The sequence below is a fragment of the Schistosoma haematobium genome, chromosome ZW, assembly GCF_000699445.3.
Source record: "Schistosoma haematobium chromosome ZW, whole genome shotgun sequence".
In the NCBI taxonomy this organism is placed as follows: Eukaryota; Metazoa; Platyhelminthes; class Trematoda; order Strigeidida; family Schistosomatidae; genus Schistosoma; species Schistosoma haematobium.
Genome location: NC_067195.1, coordinates 85,990,609 through 86,015,351, shown reverse-complemented (window position 1 = coordinate 86,015,351; position 24,743 = coordinate 85,990,609). Strand labels below are relative to the sequence as shown.

Genomic DNA, 24,743 nt, shown 5'->3' with positions numbered 1-24,743 from the left:
CACCAACCAAATGATAACAATGACGACGATGAGTAGCTGCAATCGATCATATAGAAGTGCCCAGAAAACGACCTGACCATTCTGATGGGAGACCTAAACGTCGAATTCAAAATGGACAACACCGGATACGAAGATATAATGGAACGACATGGACTAACTGGAACGAGAGGATGTGAAATGGTACGATTTCCAAATTCATGTGCATCCAACAAAATGTTTATGGGTGGGACAATATTCTCCCACAAACGCATACACAAAGCTACTGAGGATCTCACATTGGCCCATTACGAGGATTACGTCACTGAACCCACTTATATGCCACCTCTAGGTAAAAGGGATCATACAGTTATGATCTTTGATTTCCACACAGTTGTCAGTAGCGAGAATTTGTCACTCCATGCCAGACCAAGCGTCTGTAAAGCAAATATACAGTAGTATGCACTCATCATTCCCAGCAGATTGCACAATAGAGCCAGAGTTTCTCAATGAAACGAGTTGGGATACATTCAGACTGTAGTAGGCGCACATTTTCGTGCATAAATTAAGGGGACAAGAGAAGACGTAACATCCTAGCATTATTAGGGGACAGTAGAACCGCGTCAATAATGGGGGACGATTGTAATATATGCAATGTATTCTAAAATTACTTTAGCAATGTATTTGCTGTAGACATACCCTTCTCCTCAGTTCATACAACCCCGTACACACACTGTGATCATTAAAGAACTCTATGTCCTCGGCCTGCTAAATAAGCTTGACATAAACAATTCAGGGGGCCCAATGGAATACATCCTATATTATTAAAGGAACTAGCGAATTTTGTCACGAATCACTTGAGAATATGAATCAACTTCCTTGACTACGTTTACAAAAATTCAAGTTGACTGTTGAATGTTACGATAGCCCTTTACCGATAACGATAGATTAGGACAAAAATGGACGTGATTGCAATTGAGAAATCCTCAAAGTACTAATCCAAGGTGTCAAGAAGAGACACGGATAATTTTAACAAAACCTAGGACACTAATTAAGCTTCAGTCAATGAAAAAGAGAATTAAGAATTTGATGGTTGAAGACCAGGTCAAGAGAAAGAAAGATCAGAGTTCATAGGAAAATATGGGCTGGAAATTTACTATTAATAACTATCTAAAATTAAAAGCAAATGGAACGTAAGAATCAACTAATTGACAAGTAAAACTTATTTTTCAACGGTGAAAGTGGAGAATACAAACTGAACAAAGGAATTTTAACATACAAAACGTCAAACAAGCAAGGAAATATATGATGTTTCTATGTGACTACAAAAATTATCAAGTTTATGGATTACAATTTGGCGCATCTGGAACAACGATTCCGATAATTACTTCTACTGTTTATAGATCATATAAGAGGCAGTTTTCACAAAGTTTAGCGATTGAGAATAAGCTTTCTGCTGTAGAATTCCGTTTCTCGCATAGTCTTGGATGACTGAAGTTAACTATCAATATTTAGTATTAACACCTTATGCAGTAACATTCACGGTTAGACTGAATTTTTATAGTTGTAATAGTTGCATGAATTAGAATAGATCACTTGACATTCTACTTTTATCTGTGGGTAAAAACTGTCTAGAGTGTTTGTTTAAGTTTCTCAAACCACAAGTTAGCGCGTCTTTGAATGTTATGTCTGGAGTGAGATTAGATAATACGGATATTTTTGAACGTGTTGGAACCGAGTCGTATGGACGACCTGGTGAAGAAACTAGTGCGACAGACACTAAAGAAAATGCTCCACATTATACAATTCAAGGGGTATTACATTTCCTGCAAACTGAGTGGAATCGTCTGGAAATGCAACGCTCCCAATGGGAAGTCGAGCGAGCTGAATTGCAAGTAAATACGGCCGATTATCTAATCGTTTATATTATTTTTTATCTGGCCCGGATGTCGAATCTTTTAAGTTCTGGTAGTTAAATATCGGCCGTTTATAGCTAAAGTCACTTAATGCTTTTTTATCAAAGTGAAAACACAAAGTATTCGTTGTATAGATATCCCAGTAGTGAACGTAACGTCATTTTTCATGTAGACTGTATGAAATAGAAAATGTTTCTGTAAGTCCGTGATAGTTCGTATTTCGTATCCTACTGATTTACTAATACCATTTCAGTACATTGAGAGCTCTGTCATATTTCTATTTGTCTGGGAGTGACTTTACTTTTATGTAGTTGCAAGCTAATCCATTAATCACTCCATCCCCCAACGTATCTAACACTTGGAGGTCGTCTCAGTTTTGACTTGGTCGATTTGGAACTTGGTTGCAGGGGTAGACAATGTTTGTGCTTACGTCACCAGTTTTGTAAGTACTGTTAAACCTATGAAATCTCTAGAGTCTTCCTGCTTTCTCTTTGCTCGCGGACTGTTAACGTGCTTAAAAATAGTAATGTGGCACTGTTTTACAGTTGGGTCTAAAGAGCTAAGGGAAATCTAGTCTGGTGCTGTTCTAGTGTTCTTTCTTTGGCTATCAAATACTTCGTAAATAGGATTTAATCCTGATGTCTTTCCGTGTTTGTATGCTCCTCCATATGGGACTTTTTGATAACACGAAGGAATTCGTTCTCTAACATTCTTTGGATCCTAGTCATAGTATCAGTTAGTAACTTGTATCCCGAGATTTTATTCAGTCCTTTTAAAGTGTTTTCTTACTATTAATCTACTATTCATTCCTTCATATCCCATATTATCACTTTCCTCTTGTGTTGATGATAGCTGTGATGGTTTAAGCACACACTTTCGTCATTTATGACTGATTGATATTTCAAGAATTTCGTGTTTTAGCATCAGTTCAATCTTCACTTTATCTGTAGGCACGAATAGCATTCCTTCAAGGGGAGCGTCGTGGTCAGGAAAATCTAAAGCAGGACTTAGTTCGACGAATTAAAATGTTAGAGTACGGTTTGAAACAGGAGCGTGTCAAATTTCATCTATACAAAGCTTCAATTTCTGCTGGCAACCCACCTACTTCCCTTAAACAAACTGATCAAGAATCTAGTACCAGAAATGAGTCAACCACCGCAAAGCCTGTGCTGAAACCAGCTGAAAAACTAGCTGAGTGTACTGAGCAGACTCTCGAAAGTAATGTGAAGTGGCGAGAGAGTCGATTACGTCTCAAACAGTAAGTCTTCTAATATTTAAAATCAATGTTTTCTTACCCAATGCAATATCGTTTCCGAGCTATTTATTACAGTAGTATAATAATGTTCATTAAATGTTCGGCCTTCAACTGTTTTCACTATTGTTGACGACGCCACACGATTATGTCAAAACTCATCTACAGTTCCCTAATATACCAGTTTCGCGTAAGTACACTGTAGATATGAGAGCCAATTACTATTCCACTCTACAGTTTTCAGTCCCTACGCATCGTAATTTAACTAATACATTTTTCATCCATAGTCCAGCTAGAATAAAGTAAAGATATATGAACAGACAAACGTTTTTCTTATTACACGTACGGCTGAAGTTGGGGCGAGCCAGCTCACTCTCACGAAATGTTCACATGATCACGCATATGCAGCCACTGTCAGTCAGTCAGTTAACCAGCTACATATATGCATCGGGCCAAGTTGCCATACCTCATTAACACAACAAGATGAACACCAAATTCATAGAAGCAGTTACTTCAACGGCAGTATTATATGTAAAAGAGTGTATATCAGCATCTGATACAGGGGGAAAAATTAGTTCGAAGAAAGAAAGGTACAAAGTAATTTTAATTTCACAGTTTAAAGGAAGATAACGAGTGTATACAACTACACCATTGTGATTGATTCTGAGTCATGTCACACAGAGTCTCCAACCATTGGTTGGGATAGTCACGCAAACCCCAACCAATTAGTCTGCATCTACCAACATGGCTCAGAGTGTATATTTAGTGCCTCCTAGTATCAATGTTCGTTTTTGAATAAAATCAATGATGCTTATAAGTATACTTTCTCACCATGTCGACGTATTTTATGGTCTATAATCTTTGAAAAATATATTGTCTATGTTCACACTGGCTTACGGGTAGTTTATGTTCACTTCCAAAATACCTAGGTTTCTTCAGGAAGTTGGTTATGCAGATGCTGTCCTCAGTGTACGCGAAGCACGTGTACGCCATTTATTGTTGTCAGCTGCAGGGTGGCCTAATGAACCTGATTCTTCTCTCACGACTGCAGATCCGAAGAATAAACACTATCTTTGGGAATGTGATAAGCCCAAATCAAAACTCAATGATAATGCTGGGTGAGTGATCGATTTCATGGTTATAGTAATCAAAATTTTTAGTGATTTATTTTTCTTAGGTATGCTCATATCAGCAGCTGTTAAATGGTGTAGTACCGACAACTTGAAATAAGTATGCACTGTAAACAAATATTTTATTGCAACTTATTATCTTACGAGATAGTAAAGTTTTTAAAATTAATCCATGTTCTGTTTGAGTCATTGGCAATGTCCAAACACTGGAGTGTATGGGTATTCAGTGGATGAGTTTATCGTAGGTGACTGCCAAATAACCATTAGGGTTATAATTGTTTGGCAAAACAATTTGATGATGCGAAACCTGAAAGTGTAGTTTGATTTTTCAATCGTCATGTGCTGTAATATGGACTAGTAAATAAATGTCACGTGATTTGGGAAATCATTTGTCTGTCAGTCAACGTGGGATCTAGCATTAGTGTGCATTGTTCCGAGCTGCTGCGCATCACATCAATTCAGCAACAACAAATCTATTCATAGGATAACAGACAATGTGAAATCATATCAAGTGGTGTGGGAATCCAAACATTTGAAGAAACACTTCAAAGGTGAGGTGAGGTGACGGAATGTTCAAACCTCCAACCCATTAGTTTTAAACTTGGTTTCTTGAAACTTAACATATTTATTATTCAGTTGATGAGATTTACTAGCGTTCATGGAGTAAAGAAGTTCTTAATGTTTGTTCGTTTTCATTGTACATTTTACTACCACCATAGTTATGATGCCAGCCTTCAAGATGAACTTGCGGAGGACGCTATAGCAAAAATAAATCAGGTTGTGCGCTCAGGCTCAGATTTTCTCACGTCTGATGATTTGGGTTCTGGATTTGGTAGTGAGTTAAATGATCAATCTACCGAACCGGATACAACAGGGAATTCTGGTACTGACAATTCTGAATCATTTGATAACGCAAGTTGGGTGAACAGATTTCGTCGAACAAGTGATGTGAATAAACGCAAATCGCAGGGTCAAACAAATTACTCGCAACGAAATGAGGTAAGTATTTGGCGTTTCGTCATAAACGTGTTATTACTGAAAAAGTGGTTTTTAGCGATTTAAATGTATTTCGGTGAGTCGAATTATGTAAATAAACAGTTAATCAGTCAGTTACATAGGGCCTAAAATAAGTATGCGTTAGCCCAAGTTCCCGCACCACATCAGCGCGACGAGATGAAATTAACAAGAGAAATAAGAAAAAGGTCAAAAAGGTAGTATTAGTCGTAGTGAGGAAGATTAAATATTAGAGAATACGGTCCAGATGGAGAGGATGAATTTGAAGGAGCACTACGAATCAATATTGAAACCCCAACTAGATAGTCGGCGTCTACCAACATGTGTTAATTCAACGGTCACGGATTTCAGCCTATTCCAACTCTGGGCAACATTATACATTGAGGTAGTCGGATTAGGATAGGTAACATCTTGTTAGTCTTCACCGAATGGTAAAATGTTCTCGGTATTGTTTGGCTCAAGGTAACCCTCCTGAGAACTAGTCTCTGGGAAGGTAAACAAAGGGAATGTTTTCTAGAAGACTATACAGCTCTAACAATCTGCAGTTGAGGTGTAAATAAATTGTAATAACCAAGATGTATATTTGCCATATGACAATTCATCGAGGTAGTAGTCTTATCTTTTAGTGACCAGTCTAAAATAATCTCCAGGTGTTTGTAATACGTATCCTAGACCTAAAAGTGGTCTTTCTATCCGAATCCCCAGCATTGATAATCCTTAAAAATACCGTGACTTTCAGCAAACCATGGTTATAAGACATATACTTACGGTCTACTATGTTATAAACACTAACTGGATGGTCGACTGGAGCAATATTGTGGTGTGTATAGTTATCAGTTTTGTTTGTATTAAGACTTTAAAAGGATGAAAAATAGAAAAGTATTAATACAATTCATTACCATCATTTATCCCCGATTTCTGTTTACATTATTATTTCATCTCTCCTCTTTCACTAATGTGGTAGTATTCCAAGAATATAACTTCTAGTACCACAGTATCCTCGTTTCTGAACAGTTTTGGGGAAATTGGAAGTGCAGGACAATCGAAGCGATTCGGTCGTAAACATGCAGCCGATACAAATATTTTGGTGAGAGTTTTATTGTTCACATAGTTTTGGATTTTTTTTGACATGTCTCTTACCATTCTTTACCTGAAGTTTCCCTCAACTTGATTGTTCTGACCATAACTCATTGGTTAATATGCGATTTCATTTTTCGCTCGTTCAAGGTTGTTACTCTATACAGTTGTTTTCACAACACCACTTCCTTTTGTGTTCAGCAATGTAGCGGACGAGTTTTAATCCTCAAGTAATTGTGTCGTTTAAGATCACTGTATGTTATGTTCTACATGTGTCGCGTGAGTGGTAAGATAAAACTTGACTAGCCACAGTGTTTTAGATCGTGAACAGCAAACCGACTTCTGAAAATTTACATCATCTTGTGTTTAAAGGTCGTAGAAATAACTTTTCAGTGGACTTTTCCGTCTTGAAACACAAGTCCCGGTGACTTGTTTATTTTTTACACAAGTTGTCCTAGTTACCACGTGTTCTTTACCGATTCTGTGATTGGTTGGAAAAAGTTAAGCGGTTGCTGATATGTGACTCCTTGTAGTAAATAATGATTGCACCTAGTTCTAGTCCACGATTGCAACTCAGTGGCTTTAGATATCAAACATTACTAAAAAAATGTCAGTGTAAACTCTGCTTCAATCTTCCCTAGCATTCACAGTAAACGATGGAACACTAACTGGACGAAATGCTTTATGGTTGTGTTCTTATTAGAACTATATTTTCCCATGTATCCATCCCTCCTTTTTATGATTTCTCCCCTTCTTCTGTACAATGTTATCGTTTTGTTTTGTGTGATTCGTTTGTAAGCATCTTATCTTTCCAAATAATGAATAAAAAAGTTGATTTCATACTGAAACATTGATTAGTCGTGTATGGAATACTAGCTTAAAGTTCAACAGAACCATTCGTTAATTTTCTGCAAATGACATTCAATATAGCTTCGCGTACTGCTCTGAAGATATTCGTTGTCTACAACATTTTTACCCGACTTTGAAAATACCACAAAGAAATGATTCACTAAGTTACTCTGTTTGGTTCGTTTTTATGTTTCAGTTTATTCTCTATTTCTCCTAGGATTTAATCAACACATTGTCGGAAAAAGTTGATAATAATGATGATTTTTTATCAAACGCTGTATCTGATATTAATTCAACCGCCGCAGTATATCCTAGTAGTGGTCAAACTCCGAATTCTGTCTCACCAAACAATAAATCGAGTTCACCAAATAATGGAACAAATTTATGGGGATCGGACTTATCAGATCCCAGTGTTGTAGATTCTACTGGTCAGGTTGGTGTAAAAGGTCGTCTGGAGTCTGTGAAAGAATCTAATCCGACAGATCCTCTTGGGCTAGGTGATCTGGCTAGTTTAACTGTAGCTAACGAAGCTGATTCAGGTTTAAGTAAGTGCTATTAATTTTTTTTTCCGGAATTAAGACTATTTAAGAGCACGAGAATTTATGGCCATAATAATAATAATTCGGCCTTAAGTTTATTCGTTAATGATTGTAACCTCTACAAAACTGGTATCCCACAGTCTCTCATATTCTAAGTGACTTGTTTATCTTGTTTAATATTTTGTATTTAAATTTAACGTTCAAATAAGAGAAAATAAGTTTTTGTTGACTTATTCTGTATCGTAATACCCGTTCACCTGAGATTTCGTAAATAATGTTCATATGACATATTAGTTTGAACAATCTGTCCTCTGTTATAACAATGTATAAAAAACATACCTTATAATCTGATGCTATTATGTTTACCTGGTTTAACAAAATTGTTTTTATCTTGAAGGTTTATATTTTATCACAGAATAGCTTATCCACACATACAGCACATAACCATTCCAGCTGAATAACATGTTTTTCACATTGCAGATGGTTTTTGAGACTTGATACTTTTTTTCCAATCATTATAATTACGGTGTGGTTTGGTTCTTCGTTCTTTGGATCGATATTTCTAAAGACACTCTGTGGTCATACAAGTTTCTCTGCTTTTTCTATCCGTTCTAACTATAATTTGTTCATTATGAACTAAGTGATTAGTATGATTTAAAGCATTTTCGTAGCCAAAGTACAAATAATGTTTCTATTCTTGTTTTATCACTTCTGAACATGATTTCTGATGAATCTCGTGAAAACTGAATTCAGATGTCATCAAACTAAATGGTTTAGATTTAATTGCGTTTTACTCATGCCCGATCACTGATTACCACGACACGCAATGCTGACTGGTGTTGGAGGTGAATGGAAGAAATTTAGGGGCGGTCAAACCAAAACATAGCATCAGTCCACAAAGTCGCTAACTTCTGGTCTGAGCCATGTTGGTAGATGCAGACTAATTGGTTGGGGTTTGCGTGACTATCCCAACCAATGGTTGGAGACTCTGTGTGACATGACTCAGAATCAATCACAATGGTGTAGTTGTATACACTCGTTATCTTCCTTTAAACTGTGAAATTAAAATTACTTTGTACCTTTCTTTCTTCGAACTAATTTTTCCCCCTGTATCAGATGCTGATATACACTCTTTTACATATAATACTGCCGTTGAAGTAACTGCTTCTATGAATTTGGTGTTCATCTTGTTGTGTTAATGAGGTATGGCAACTTGGCCCGATGCATATATGTGCCTGTTCCTTCATTATAGCTGACTGACTGAACTGCGATTAGTCACTATAAATTAATGATGTTACAGTCAAATTCCTGCGGTTTGCGTTTAATTCCTGTGTAACTTGGTCTTTAGATTGTGGGCAGAATAAATTCAACTTATTTGACTGTCAGTGTAAATTTTATGAAAAAGTAGAAAGTTGTCATTGTTTAAATTAGTTGCTTCTTGATAATAACAATAATCATACCCATTAGCCACAGTTATTTACTGGGATTTTATGTGATTTTTGAATTTCAATCTAAAAAATCGTTTTAGATGTTAGAACAAACTGATAGGAGAATACGCTTTATCTTAATTAACATCACTATTAACTTCATTATTCGTTTCATCATCACGGTACAGCTACTCTTATTGCTTAGTATTCGTGAATACTGCTTCACTCGACGCGTCTCAAATCAGAACATGGTTGAACAAGAACGTAATTATGTTCCAAATAAGCAGGATTGAATGGTAGTAGGTAGGTATCATAATGAGGAAAGCGTTCATATGTTCGCAATTTTCGATTCAGAAGATTGTAGTCTTCTCTATGTATCCGTTATCTCTGATCGGTAAGGAAATATTCAATCAACGTGCCCCAACTTAATTCTTCACAGAACGTGTTTTACTCCAATCTATATTCCGCTAACACATGTTTTTAACTCTCACTTCATTTAAGATTCTTTCTAAAGAGTGTTATTTAAAGAGTATAACATCTCCAAACACTAATTTTCCTGATACTGCTTATACTCTTATTACCTCTACCACTACGGGATTTGAATCGACCACTGCATCTCTGTGCTAATGTGGTGTGGCAACTCGAACTGATGTACGTACGTACGAAGTTCTACATTGTTACTGACTGACTGACTGAAGATTCTTTCTGTTTTCAGTGTTAATTCGCTCATATAAGGTAATTTTCTTGACATCATTTTTTTCTCAGATGGTGATGTTTGTGACTCAAATTTACCTGGAAGCAATTATGAATCATCAGTGTTAGGTGGCTCTGTCAGTAGTAATGCTCAAGTAGACAGTGCGGCAAATATTTCATCAACCTACTCAACTGGTCGTCGACCGTGGGCCCCGAGATATACACTTCGCGGTCACTTCGACGGTATCAGAAGCGTTGCATTTCATCCCACCGAACGAGCTGTTTATACTGCTGGTGAAGATGGATGTGTAATGCTTTGGAATTTGTTAAAAACTGGGCCTCCGGGATCGGTATGCTTTTTCTCTATTGTAATAATTAGTATAATTATATGTGTGTGCTTATCGCCTCTTTTTCAGCCCCATCTATATTGGGTCATGTTTTGTATGCTATAGTGAACTGTACAGTGTCCTGTCGATTACAATTAATTCCAAATTTGTTTTTTTATCTTAAGAATCTTATTAAGATTGTGATAAAGTATGTTGAATTCACTAATTTGTGACGTAATTCTTCATTACCTATGTATCTAGTTGACCACATCACATTCTTTACTCGATTTTACATGTTGCAGTTCTTATAACTATGCCCCCAAAAAAGTATAGAGTATCTAGAAAACCAACTCACCTTTGTGTACAGTTCACATTCAACCTACAGCATGATATTGATTTCTATTAACCCGGTTTACTAAGTCAGTACAGAGAGATGAAGTTAATTAGATGATCAATCAGGATTGCTCGTTGATGTAGATTGTATTCAGAGATACGTGACATGTTCCTTCCACATCGACATACGAAGATTCGTAATCATCAACCCGTTTACCATCTTTGGCATAACAACTGATGTACTCGGCTGTTCCATGCTCCGAAGGTACGTTTGATCAAAATCCTACAGCCTACATTTATGTTCTGTCTTCATAGACCATGTTTCACATTCATGAAGCAGTACAGATTAGACTGCTGCACAGTATACTTTCCCCTTACTTTACAGACAGTCATTTCGTCCACGCCACAGTTGATACAAGTTTAGAAAAGCCAAGGGAGCTTTCTGAACCGGTGTCGCGACTTTATTAGACACCGATCCATCATGGTCTAACTATCACTTTTACGGATTAATACAGACCAATACTGAAGGAACATTTTCTATTTAGAGGGATGGAAACATAACTGAAACATACTTCGATTGTTACTCAAGGTTCTCAGATGACTAAATTTTATGGGCGACCTTAACAACAGGACTATTGTATTTTCGAACTCCAAGTTGACTAATGAATCCCCAGGTTGGAGATCGATCCTTGCATGTTTGATGAACAAAATGTTATCTGTAGAGAGTTATGTCTAGCAAAATCAAAAACTGAGTGGAAGAACTTAATGAGTACTACTAGGTATTTATAATTCTAGTGACATTCTACCACAAGCTATGTCTTGACCAGTGGTACTTTTCAGTACGTTTTGTAATCAACGGGAAACAACAAGATTTTTAGTATACACAAATGCATATTTCAAAGTTTCCCATCCACTGCAAATGGCCTAATTTTAGATTAGTAATATTAGTAAGACGTTTGCAGTAAAGGAGAAGCCTTGAAATATAATTCATTCATGTTATTCTGCAAATCTTGTTCTCGCTTTATTTATTAAGGGACCAGAATGTATAAAACGTCTTTTAATGAAACTCGAAACCTCAGTTAGTTGAGTCAAATGATATCTTAAAGCCCAAAATTACAACTATTATGTAAAAGCATTCAGGCCGTACTTACAACATACATCATTTGCAACTGTATTTTATAATATACAAAATACTTAGTATTGTTTTGAGTACATACAGTGAATTCCTGATATTTGTTTATCCAAAAAATCTTTGTAAAGCCCACAGTTTATATTACAGAGGATGTTGGATGTGATCGGATAGAGAGAAGTTCAACTTTGGTTAGAATTATTTCCGTGCTGCGTTAAACTGTATATCCCTTCCATAGGGTTTACTATAAAATTAGTTATCAATAATTAACTCTCTACCCGTAGTTCTAAGTTTTAAAATATTATATCAATGCTACTTGATCATTACTTTAAAAAGGCTAGTCATCGATTTAGGTTGTATTCATCTATTTTATAGGCTATTACCTCAGGAAGAGCAGGTCTCAATTCAGGTCCAGTGGACGAATTGTCACCTGTACATGTTTACTGTGGCCATAAAGGCCCTGTTTTGTGTGTCACTACGCCAAGCCCTCTGCTTTCCTCAACTATGAGTACTGCTGTGTATTCTGGTGGTCTTGATGGAACAGTTCGATCATGGCGTTTACCATCTGCCTCTAATGGTCTAGGTCTGATTGACATATATGCACCTCAAGAACTAGAAACTGTGACTGGTCCAGTTTTTGCAAGTGAGTTATTCATTAGTAAATATGTATCTCTTGTAAAAAATAATTTATAGATTTGTGTACCATTTAAGTTATTTGGAGAAACAATAGGCTATCTGTACAAGTTACTCAAATTTTGTGACAATCAGAAATACCATAAAATACACCGCACGTACTCTGGATAAATTAATAATTCATTAAATAACATGAAATAAGTTATAGAAATGTTGGATCAGTATCCGTTAATACGTGGTGAATTCATATGGGTAAGTAATTGCGATGTGGATCTGTTGCCTGGAGAAAGACTTCTCGACCTTGAGTATGCGGATGGTACCCAAGTCATGCAATCCGCACTTAATCAGTCGGCAATCAATGTCCGTATGTACGGTATGTGCTTGCACCTTCGAAGTGCAAAGTACTTCTACAAGACTGGCGGGATTCTAATCCTGTACTCACCCTGGATGGTGAGCAAATAGAAGTAGTCGAGAAATTCGTGTATCTGGGTAGCTGCATAAGTGCTGGTGGGGGTGTGAGTGATGAGATCAATGCACGTATAGTGAAAGCCCGAGCGGCTTATGCCAATCTGGGCCACCTTTGGCGCCTTCGTGATGTTAGTCTGGCTGTAAAAGGTCGGACCTACAACGTGTCGGTCAGGGCAGTTCTGCTCTATGCTTGTGAAACCTGGCCTCTCCGAGTTGAGGACGTTAGACGACTCTCTGTGTTCGATCATCTTTGTCTCCGAAGGATTGCTGGCATCCAGTGACAACATCATGTTATTATTGCAGAGGTTCAGCATCGTGTGTTCGTGCGCAGAGACGATAATGCAATTGGTGTCACTATCTTAAAACATCGACTTCGGTGGCTTGGAAATGTTCCACGAATGCCGTCCCAGAGAATTCCACGTCGTGCGTTATTTGCCGATGCTGGTAGTGGTTAGAAAAAGCGGAGAGTTGGTCATTGTATGACATGGTGTCGTGGTATGGAAGAAAGCTACAAAAGGATGGCTTCTGTTGGTCCTTCACGACTCCCTGGCTGTGGTCCGAGAGATGGTGCAACACAGTGACTAAAGACGCTATCACATATGGCTCAAAATATAAGCCAATGGTAATCCTGCTGTAACCTTATTTTACTTCATAAAAAGTGGTTGTATCTTCCTTAACTGAAAAAATACTTCTGATTGTACCTTTACGTTTCCCCCATTATTATTATTATTATTACACTACCTTACACTAATCTGTGGTCGTTATTATTTTTTTTTTTATTCCTTACACGCACCTTTTTTCTTTCCCCATCCTCATTGTTTTGTGTGGCTCATATATATTTGGTGCCCCCTTGTAACAATATTTATGTGTTCAAATAAAATAAAAACACATAAACTATGGTACAAGTAGGCACCAAATAGATATAAATCATTCGATTTGTATGAGTGCTGGGATACTGTCCGGGCACCCAAAACGAAACAATTGGCTTTCTTAGGCGGTCACACATCGAGCATTTGACTTAAAGGTCTAATCTACAAGGCAATGGAGCAACGTCAGGAGATGCATTAGCATGGTAGCCGGTGAACAATAATTGGTTCATACTCCATTTGTTCCCTCAAGATCCTGGAGCCTATGTGCACCGTTGGTTTGGAATTAGGGTTTTCCAACTCCCCTAAGTGGATCCTCTATATTCACCAACCCGGTTAAAGCGCCGGACATTCGCTTTTCTTCCTCTCAATTTCGTAAACAACAGTAATGGCGCGAGACGGCAGTGAGTAGGACTTCCTTGGCGGTGGTTGTATGCACGTGGCCATGTGAGAGCGTTTGGAGAGGGAGAGCTGATTATCCCTACTCTCGGCCGTACCAGGGCATTTATGAGCAAAGCATGACGATTGGCTTTTGCAGTGTGGAAGTGCCTTGTGTTGTATTTCAACAATTTTTAAGAAATTCGTTATTCATTTTGGAAAATTTACTGTGATATTTATCAAATTTTTATTTTTTCCTTTAGATTCATCATCACCTGTTTGGTCAATCGCTGTACACCCATCTAGTCCTCTGTTACTTGCTGCTCATGCAAATGGTTCTATCGATTTTTGGTCTACTGTAGAAAAGCTTGAAAGTGATTCACCAATTTCTCCAGTCCTATCTGTTCATATGGATCGCCTAATTAAACCTTTAGGTATGTCATTTTATAGCGTCTAATCAATTGTGTTGTTGTCAGTTCTAAGATAAACTGTGTATACAGCAAATTCAGATGACCGAACAATATAAATGTGTATTTAGCTTTATCTGTTTATTTATTCTCAAGAAGTTAGTGGGTCTGTCTGTACCGTTGAGAAAAATATTTACCTTAATTTTAGTGAATATTTGTATTGTTCGACTTTCGATTTGAACGCGTAACCGCTAGTTTTGACGTATGTTCATATTAATCAAACATAGAATTTCAAACGTTACTATTTCAATTGTATAAATCTAAACTCCTGCTTCGGTTTGGGCTCCCGGGCCGCATCCTAGCCTTCACACAAATCTAATGATTTAAGTGGCACATGTCTATCTGATGCCTACCTGTACCGATGTTTGTGTGTTTAAATAAACAAATCTAAACTGATTATATAAACTAACCACAGCATTATTTTTAGACTCGAAAAACTTTCAGTGTATATGATTTACATATTGTCATCAAATTTGTAACCTGATGGAATTCATTGACAAAATACTGTTTTTGCCTTTGACACACACGTTGTGTGTGTGTGTAAAGGTTAGTGTTGTAATTCGATATTTCGGTATTTTGTCAAAAAAATGTATGCTTGATTACAAAATATTCAAAGCATTCATTTCAATAGTACATCGACCTTGATACTCATAACGATAGTTTTAGTGGAAATACATGTCACAGTTTCTCAATTTTGTATTATCAGTAAATACTTAAATAAAAATATTTATTACTATTTGAATTAGTCACATATAAACACAACATGTGTATTTATTGATTTTAGGTGCTAATGAACCCCCGTTCGGACGTCCAACTTGTCTTCATTTTTTGGTCAGCCGTCCGGATTCATTAACCGCCTCTCAATGTGTTGTTGGAACTAGCACGGGATGGTTAGCGCTATTAGACGTTCAGACTGGTCAGTTAATCAATCAAATACCACCAGCACCTCCTCTGACCGATCCTAGTCGCGATGAGCAGCCACTGAATATGGGTATGTCAATAAATTGTTTCATTTTAAAATGTACCTAAATTCCTAAATAAGCATATCTCTAAAGGTTGTGTACTTTGTGAAATTGACATTTTCTGGATGTATGACTAGGACTGATAAAATCGATGTAATCAAAACTGTATTTACTCTTTCAACAAATTAACTGGTAATTTAGGACTGATTCTCATTCAGATAGTTTTTAATTCAATGGTTCTAACTAGGTGGGAAATCAAGGTACCTATAGCTATAACCAAATGCTGTATTACTGATTATATTTGTGACCCATCATAGCTGAATTTTCATCTTATCTTATTACTACAAACTGCGATCCTGTTTGCTTATGTCATAACGTATTTGATATTGTTGAGTATTCCCGATAGTAGTTCCAAGGAAAATCATTGCATCATTCCTGCAAATGCATATGTAATGATGTTGTTCTTATTTACTTATCACATTGGTCTAGCAATTTTTGATGCACTTAATTGCTCTGCGTTTAGTGGGTAATTCAAATAAGTTTTTTGTAAGATATCCTCCCTATACATGGTAGTTAGCACTCGTCATGATTGGGTTATGTATTCATACATTTATTTCACATCGAACAATCCATTAGTTATGTAAAATAAATACACGCTTAAATATTTTATCATTAACGGATCTTATCTAATTATTGTCATTTGAAATAACACTTATTAGCAAACATACCGATAGCAGGCGAATGTAGTTTACCTTCTGGTTGGACAGAACGCTCACTTAATGCTCTGGGTTCACACCAAACATTATCTCTCGTTATTGGAGCCCATGAAGATCGTTGTATTCGGTTCTATGATATCAACCGCATGTCCGACCGTTCATCAGTTACAAATTCGGCATGTGTAGACGCTATGGTTACACATTTGAACGCTGTTACAAGCCTTGCAGTCGATCCTCACGGTCTGTATTTATTGACTGGAAGTAAGTTTATACATTAATTTTTGTAAACTTTATTTTTTCATTACGGTAAAACACCTAGTATTCTGCCTATTGATGATTGATTGTGTGTTTTTATGAATAAAACGCTCATTTTAAAGTAGGGTATATATCTTGACTCTATCAGTTGAACAGTTTAGCTTCTATTGGAGGGATTTAGTAACCAAGTCATTAATGAAACAGCCCAGTGTATTCACCATTCGTATCCACAAACATGTATTTGATAACTGGCAGCCTACTTGAATACTTGGGTTTCTTGTTCCTGCCATCTAGATATTTCAACAAGAACATTTCTGAAACGTTTGCAACCTTTCACTGTACAAGTTACAAAAAAGTACAGTCAGCGACATCGTGGCGGCTAGCAATATGCATTGAAAAGCATGAGCATTATTCACATGTCGATTCCTGAACTGCCAACATCTAAATGGCGATCATTCAATATTTATCGTCAGGATCGATTAAGAGATTTTTCAGTCATAATTTTAATGTCCGATTCGTACACCATATTCATCTCTATTCAATGGTTATTATCACACTGATTTTATCCTTTGTATTCTACCTTAGGTCATGATGCCTCTATCCGTGTTTGGGATGTTGAAAGTCGTACATGCATACAAGAAATGACTAATCATGGATTCAAATACAATGAATCAGTTCATTCAGTAGCTTTACATCCACAACTTCCTTTAGCAGCTAGTGCTGGAGCAGATGCCATATGCAAAATTTATGTAACAGCTACATAAATAATTGATTAATTTCGATTATATTCTCTTCATAAACACTCAACCATTTGTAATTTTCGTTTGTTTTTTCTCACTCTTTTCTCCAGTGTTAAACTGCATAACTTTTTTGTTTTCGTATTATGACATTAATGTTCGGTTGATATTCTATTTTTCCCCATCTACTGTTTATGTATGTATGTTTTCTCATTCCGTTTTATTGTTTGTTCAATGTAGAAAACGTATATTTATACATAATTTTGATCTGCATGCCTACTTGAACATTTTCGTAGTCTTCAAAGACTTGATAGTATTGCTGACCATTTCAATTTATTAGTGGTAATTAATGTGTTTTTTTTTTCATTCGATCCATTTTATTTTGTTTTTGGCATTTTATCATTTCTCTTCTAATTTGCTTACATAAATTAGTTAGATTTACTTTTATTTATGCATTGTGTTATATTCGTTTTACATAGATACACTTGTCTTTATTATCTAAGCTAGAGACTTGTAGTTTGAATCCTGATATGTTTCATATGCTGATTAATTTCAAGGTGAATACGTACTACATACTCTATTCATTATCATCATTAAACTCGGTTGCTTTTATTTTCATTTATATATATATATATATATGATCTCTTTTTCTGAAAAACTATTTCATGCTCATTATTTCAATGATTGTTGATCAATAAAAAGCATGGATTGTTCAAAATAATTGGACAGATTGTACTATCTTGCTCCCTACTCATGTTTGTGTGTTTCATTGTGTTTCCCTTTTCTCTTGCACATTTTTACGTAACTCTCTCCTTGTGCAGGTTATTCTACTTACTAATGATAATAGAATTAGTGAAATTTCGATAATATTGAAGCGATTCTCTATCATGTGACTTCTGATTTCGTTTTTTTGGATACATTTTATTTTTGTTAGTAAGGTTGTGATGAATGGCATCCGAGATCTGATACTGATACTCAGTGCGCTACGCGCTATCTTCCAAAACTGGCTACTTGAGCAAGATGACGAGAGTGGAGAAGTAAGTCTATTGAACTACCGAATAATATGCATAAATACTCATATATCTTTCCACGTAGGAAATCAATCCATTTCTCGACCTATAATATGCGTTTGTCCTTCAGGTGACTTCTGATTGTCATCAAGTAATTCTCTTTTAGCTACTTCGGATTGACTCACTGTATCACCTTTCACTTCCGTTATGATCTCTCCTATCACGGTACAGCTCTTCCTATTGCTTAGTACTTGGGAACACTACTTCACTCGACACGTCTACGAATCAGAACACGGATACACAGGAACGTAGTTCTATTCCAAATAAACAAGGTTGATTGGTAGTGGGTAGATATCATAATTAGGAAAACGTTATTATGTTTGTAAATTTCGCGTCAGAAGATTGTAGAATCTTCTCTATGTATCCGTTATCTCGGATCGGTTAAAAAAATTCAATCAACGTGCCCCAACACAATTCTTCACTGAACATGTTTTAATGCAATCTATATTCCGCTAACACCTGAAAAATAAGCCGGAATCTTTGGGTTTAACTGAAAACGTTGAATGAAACAAGATTTTCTTGGTTTTGATGTATGGCTGTCACTTTTTTTGTGGATACATCGCGTCAGATAGATTCCGTTTCTTTCGAAAATTGATTCAGCAGGGATTACATCATTAGGTGAAATTGGGTGAGGAATTATTCCGGGTGATTTTCTCTGTCATGCCCCCCCCTCTGTAATTATTTCGGAAATCATTGGAAAACTTGTACTTCCATTTATCATATGAGAATAGGGAGATTAATATTAGGTTGAACGAAATACTTGGTTGCAAATAAGGTTAGATGGTTTTCTGTGATTCACTGTTCATGAGCTTTAGTTAAACTTCAAAGAATTATTGAGGCTCATATTTCAAACGCGGTGTTAGTTAAACTGGTTCCTCTGTGGTTTTCGCGATACGTTTTTTTAGAATTAGCTAAAATATGGGAACTGGACGCTATCACATCTGGTTAGTTTCAACCGTCTAAGATTTCAGTTAATCTAACTGCTAAGGCTGGACCACCATCATTTAGCCATTCAGATTGCTTGGAGATAGTGGGTAATCCTAGATATCATCACTCTGGAATTTAATCTGCTTTTGTATATTTCTTGATACCGAGCGACACCATATATTAAAATCGACTGGAATTCTAATATTCTTTATCCCGTGTTTGCTATTCCGTTTTTAGTTTAACGTTATTTACTTGACCGATTTGACTATTGACCTGCACACTTAACCTTCAGCCGACTCAAGCTGAGCTCCTATTTCCTCACTATTTATGAATCCTCTAACACTTTTGATTTCAAACAGAATTAAATAGCCAGCTATTATTATTATTATTATTATTATTATTATTATTATTCAAACACGTTGGTTTTTATACAAACATCACCTCGCACCACAAAATGAAAAATCACAATTACATATAAACGATAGACTGGTAAAAAATTAAGAACAGTACTTAATGGGTTAAATGGAAGCTCATTAGAAACGGAATATGTAGACACAGTAATTCGAGTACTTGATAATTTTACAACAAAAATTTCGATAAGTTCCGACTTGTACAATATTCGTTCTATTAAAATAGCTTTATGATGTAATTATTTAAGTCGGCATCGTTGTGGATCATCTTTAATTGGATTAGAGACCAATCAGTTCGTCGTTGTCTGCGATCGGTATTCATTAATATCATGGACTTGCAATGTCTCATCTCATGATTACTCTGGTTTTAGTACTTCGCCATCTCTTGATCTTTGGACATTCTTAAAGTACTGCGGAGTTATATTCATCGTGGTTCCTAATACAAACAGTTTCTCGTAAAATCCTTCTCTATAGTCTTTATAGCATCAAATTGATTGAGAACGATGTATGTCTGTTTCATAAGTTGGCTAGCCAGTAAGGCGGTGCATGAAATCTAATTGACTTTCCATATATTTTATTTTTCTTTACTTCAAATGACGTGTAGTTGTATAGGTGACATCAGAATTTGTTGAGTATCTAAAACTTCTGGAATATTAGGGTTTTACAAAATAAAGTGGAACCTGATAAGGTATATGTATACGAATAATTTTAATCCAGTATTTTTAGTAGAAGACAAGGATCTGAATAATCAATTATGTATCATTGATAACGTAATGATGAAGTTTAGTTACTTTGTATATTTATACTGGGACAAGTGGTGCAACATGTGTTAAAATGTTTTCAATCTCTTACCGTTTTCTTTGCAGTGAGAAATGCCATGCTACCTTGTTCTTACTTCTTCACTTCTGTCTATGGGGATTTCATTTGGGTATTAGGCTTATTTTGAATTAGTGTTACTGGTAGACAAGCATGCTCTTCCATCAGTAAATACATCGTACAACTGATGTTAGAGCAGTTTATAAATTTCCATGTAGAAATTATCAGAAATATTTTCGGAGGCCAATGTAAATCCTAGTCACCCATTATATATATTAACCTATTTCGAGTTTCGAAGCAAATTTTTCTAATTCCAAACTTGCCTTACGGATCATAATCCACTTTTATGATAATGTGGAAATTTATTATCTTTTCCATATTTGCGGTAAACACTTCATTTATTTAACCTATTCCCATTCTTATGTAGGATGTTTTGATGAGTAAACGAGTGATCATGTTGTTTGGAATGTAATGCACATGTAAATAACATAGTGAGCTAATTCCGTTGCTATATCAGATGATAATTTATTTGAAAGAGAAATTTTAAACTTGATCAGGCGGTTTATCATTTGTTTTATTATGGTCATGAAGCTGTCTCTCAATACAGTGTGTTATGATAATAGATTGGAGATAGTTTTATAGGTTGCATTACAGACTAACTTTAGTCAGATAACTATTGAAAAATAGGAAGCAATGGATCGATGTTTTTTGTCCTTGTACTAATATTCTCATTGTTGGTCATCCATAACCTGGTGGCAATCAGGCTCAGGCTCTAGATCTCGCTGCTAGCAGTTAAATTTAGACTACTAAAGCAGCAGGCAGTAGTTTACAATCAATTAGTGATATTGCGCAACTATTTTCTAATCTCGATAATGTAATAAGAAGACGAAGATTATCAGAATTATGTGATATATTAGTGAACGATCTGATCATACATATACTTGTTAAGAGCATGTATATATATAAAAATAAAAGGTCAACTAGACTGGAAATGGGGTAAGAGGAGATAAGGATAATAATAAGAGCAATAATAATGTGAACACAATTCGAAACCTAATCACTCTGGATAATAAGTCAATATTATCAGGGTAGGTTTAAGGTAGGAACAAACTGTTTTTGAACACACAAAGGGGGTTTGAATTTTCGTATGGCTAAGACTTTAATAAACCTTAATATACGCCCTTTTACACTTTTATACAACACCACAAAGGCCGGGTTTAGATCAATCTTATGGCCTGTTTCAATTATATGTTTAGCAATAGAGGATGATGGATGTTTACCCTCTACTCTTATTGGGTCACTTGATTGTATTTGTTTCTGAAGTCATTTTGGTACATGTTCACTCACCCTAAATGTTGAGATCACGATTACTCCTCCCTATGTATGTGTGACCACACACACATTTAAATTGGTAAACACGGTGGGATGTGACACAATCGTTTTCATGTCTTTTAAGTTTTGGATGAAGCATGCACCTTGTTCTTTCTTTGATAGTGAGCTTTGCTGCGCAATAGGTTTTATTGATGACTGATTTAAGTCTTTGTTTGAATAAAAGGCTAGTTTAATCACCTCTGAACGGCAATGTGATGTAGACAGGCTTTTTTCTGACAAGGCTACAGTAGGTCTCACTGTACCATGGACTTTCCATCTATTTATGAATTTCAGAGGATAGCCATTTTTTATTAATGTTTTATTTAGCAACTTAACATCATCATCAATGGCGTCATTTGTACAAGTACGATCAAGTCTGTTGAAAAGGCACCTTATCAAATCACGTTTGTATTGCACAGGGCAATAACTATAATAACTAACGTATTGACCTGTCCATGTTGGTTTTCTTAAAATAGATCGCTTGACTTAACCATCTTCTCGTCTACTCAGAAGTATATCTAGGAAGGGGAGCTGATCGTTCTTCTTCTCTTCACACGAGAGACTGATATGGTTTTGGAGAGTTAAATTTATTCAATAAACAGTACATATCTTCTTTTCTTTCACAAACAACTAAGATATCGTCCACATATCTCTTGTAAAGTGACATGTTTTCGATTAGGCCATCAGCCAGATTTCCAACATGTGCTATGAACATATCTGCTAATAATGATCCTAGCGGACTACCGATAGCAACTCCATCAATCTGACGAATGTATTCACCTTCAAAAGTGAACTGAACTTTGTCAGTACATAGTAATAGTAAATCTTTAAGAAGTTTTACAGGTACACATAATTGAAAATTGTTTGCAGATACGTAATCACATAATATATCAATGGTTTTTTTCAAAGGTACATTTATAAACAAGGAATTTACATCAAATGAACATATTGTCTTTTCCTTGATATTAATATCACTTAAATGATCGACCAGTTCAAAAGAATCCTTTAGAAAATACTTACATAGATGTCTTCGAATAGGGTCCAACAACTTTGCTAACCATTTAGCCAGGTTATATGTAGGTGATCTGCACATTGATAGAATTGGACGTAAAGGAACATTGGGTTTGTGAATTTTAGGTAGTCCATATAAATGAGGGAACTCGGAACCCATAGGTTTTAGAAAATTAAATTCCTATTTATTAATAATATTCATGCGTAACAATTTTTCTAGGTCTGAATTTACTCTTCCTTCTAGTTTGCTGATACCTCCAAATTCAACATCAGGCATAAATTTACTTTCATCACTGAGGATGGATCACGTCTTACTTTTATATTCACATTTATTCATGATAACTACGCATGATCCTTTATCAGGTTTTAAACAAGACAATATCAGGGTTTGTTCGTAGTTCTTTTAATGATTTAAAATGCTGAGAAGTTAATATGTTTCTCTGCTTTGGTTCAACATTATGAAATTGGTGTGCTATATCCACCGGTTTTGTTTTACACCAGCTTTGATTATTTAAAGACGTAGGGGTTAGAGTATTCAGTTGATCATATAGATTTTCAAATTGGGTATTTATTTCCAATTCTGACATTTGCGTTATAGGGACCGAGAAATTAAAACCGATAGAGAGAGTGGTTTCTTTCCATTAGCAGATAATACGATGGAAGATAAATTAGTGTCATACTTTTCAGGATTAACTGGGAAGAAATTAACATGAGTAGTAATAATACAAGATATAATATCGATATAATTACTATTAGTATATTGGATTTATGCGACTTGACGTGTATCCATTTAGATAGGGACAGTGATTAGTTATCATTTACCTTCACAAATGAACACTTACAAACAGTTAGTCTCTGATGAATTTCTTTAAAATGTAAGATACATTCGATGTCGATGTAATTACTTATCTTTTTTTAAAAATTAAGCTGAAAGTGTATCAACCATCCTAGTGGTTCCAATTCAGTTTTGCACTAACAGATTAGTCAGAAATCTGACCAATCCTTCTCTAGATATGTTGATAACAACTATTGTATAACGAACGAGGGTTTTCTTGGATATTATAGTAATGTAACAGTTGAATTCATGAGTCAATTAAAGCTAGAGGTAAAACGTTCGCGCGCGAAACCTATAGGTCCTGGGTTCGAATCTCACAGTGAAGGATCATGGATGCACACTTCTGAGGAATCTCATACTAGGACAAAACAACCGTCCAATGCTTCCATGTTGTCCATGATGGTCTAGCTTCAATTGAATCATGAATTCAACTATTAAATTATTGCACAGTGGTTAATAATTATACTTTTTATTGATGAAATTCAAACGTGTGATAAGGTTAGTTAAAGTGATAATTATTCAAAGTTTATCATAGTTCAACAATAGATTATCTTGAATATCAGGAAAAATGTCTGTTGCTTTACATTCAGTATTTAAACTATTCTCGTTTAAAAAAAACATGTTTATTAGGTAAAGATGTATTACGGTTAGCAGTGAAATCCAGGATGCGCGTTTCGTCCTATTGGGGACTCGTCAACTGGATGTACCTGCATCCTAGAGTTGATGTTCACTCTGTCAATCAAACACAGTACCGTTCGCTTCAAACGCCATCGCATTATTCACTTAGCTACTGAGTCCTGATAGCCATCTGCTTGTGCAATGAGGTGAAGTTTAAATTCACTAGGTGTTGTTGTACTTGTATCTTCCTATTGTTATTTAGGACTGCAATTGATCAGTCACATGTTGGCATATGTGCGGATTACCTCGATACAGCTTTAAGTCACAATGTTTTTTAAGCAAAGATGGATAATGGTTAGCGGTGGAATGCAGGACGCCCGTCTCATCTTATTGAGGACTCATTTGCTGGATGTACCTGTATCTCAGAGTTAATGTTCACTCCAGGACTTGAACCCAGTATCATCCGCTTCAAATCCCACCGCATTCTCCACTTAGCTACTTATGTTTATATACATTCTCGGCAGTATATATACATAGTAACT

The 24,743-nt window shown here is 35.9% G+C and overlaps 1 protein-coding gene across 1 annotated transcript; it reads left to right on the top strand.

Annotated features, from left to right (window-relative positions):
- Nucleotides 1-1,346: 1,346 nt before the first annotated feature.
- Nucleotides 1,347-24,692, top strand: STRN3_1 (Striatin-3). The gene is made up of 13 exons (XM_051208756.1): nucleotides 1,347-1,871; nucleotides 2,843-3,150; nucleotides 4,074-4,262; nucleotides 4,994-5,273; nucleotides 6,253-6,375; nucleotides 7,432-7,759; nucleotides 9,946-10,223; nucleotides 12,037-12,304; nucleotides 14,270-14,440; nucleotides 15,258-15,464; nucleotides 16,155-16,412; nucleotides 16,992-18,180; nucleotides 24,464-24,692. The coding sequence occupies exons 1-12, from the start codon at nucleotides 1,662-1,664 to the stop codon at nucleotides 17,168-17,170; spliced, it is 2,799 nt and encodes a 932-aa protein (XP_051072750.1). The 5' UTR covers nucleotides 1,347-1,661; the 3' UTR covers nucleotides 17,171-18,180; nucleotides 24,464-24,692.
- Nucleotides 24,693-24,743: the final 51 nt, after the last annotated feature.

Coding starts and splice junctions, on each gene's coding strand:
- STRN3_1 (XM_051208756.1), top strand. CDS start 1,662: ATGTCTGGAGTGAGATTAGATAATACGGATATTTTTGAACGTGTTGGA. Junction 5,274..6,252: donor ATTACTCGCAACGAAATGAG/GTAAGTATTTGG, acceptor CTAATGTGGTAG/TATTCCAAGAATATAACTTC. Junction 6,376..7,431: donor CAGCCGATACAAATATTTTG/GTGAGAGTTTTA, acceptor TATTTCTCCTAG/GATTTAATCAACACATTGTC.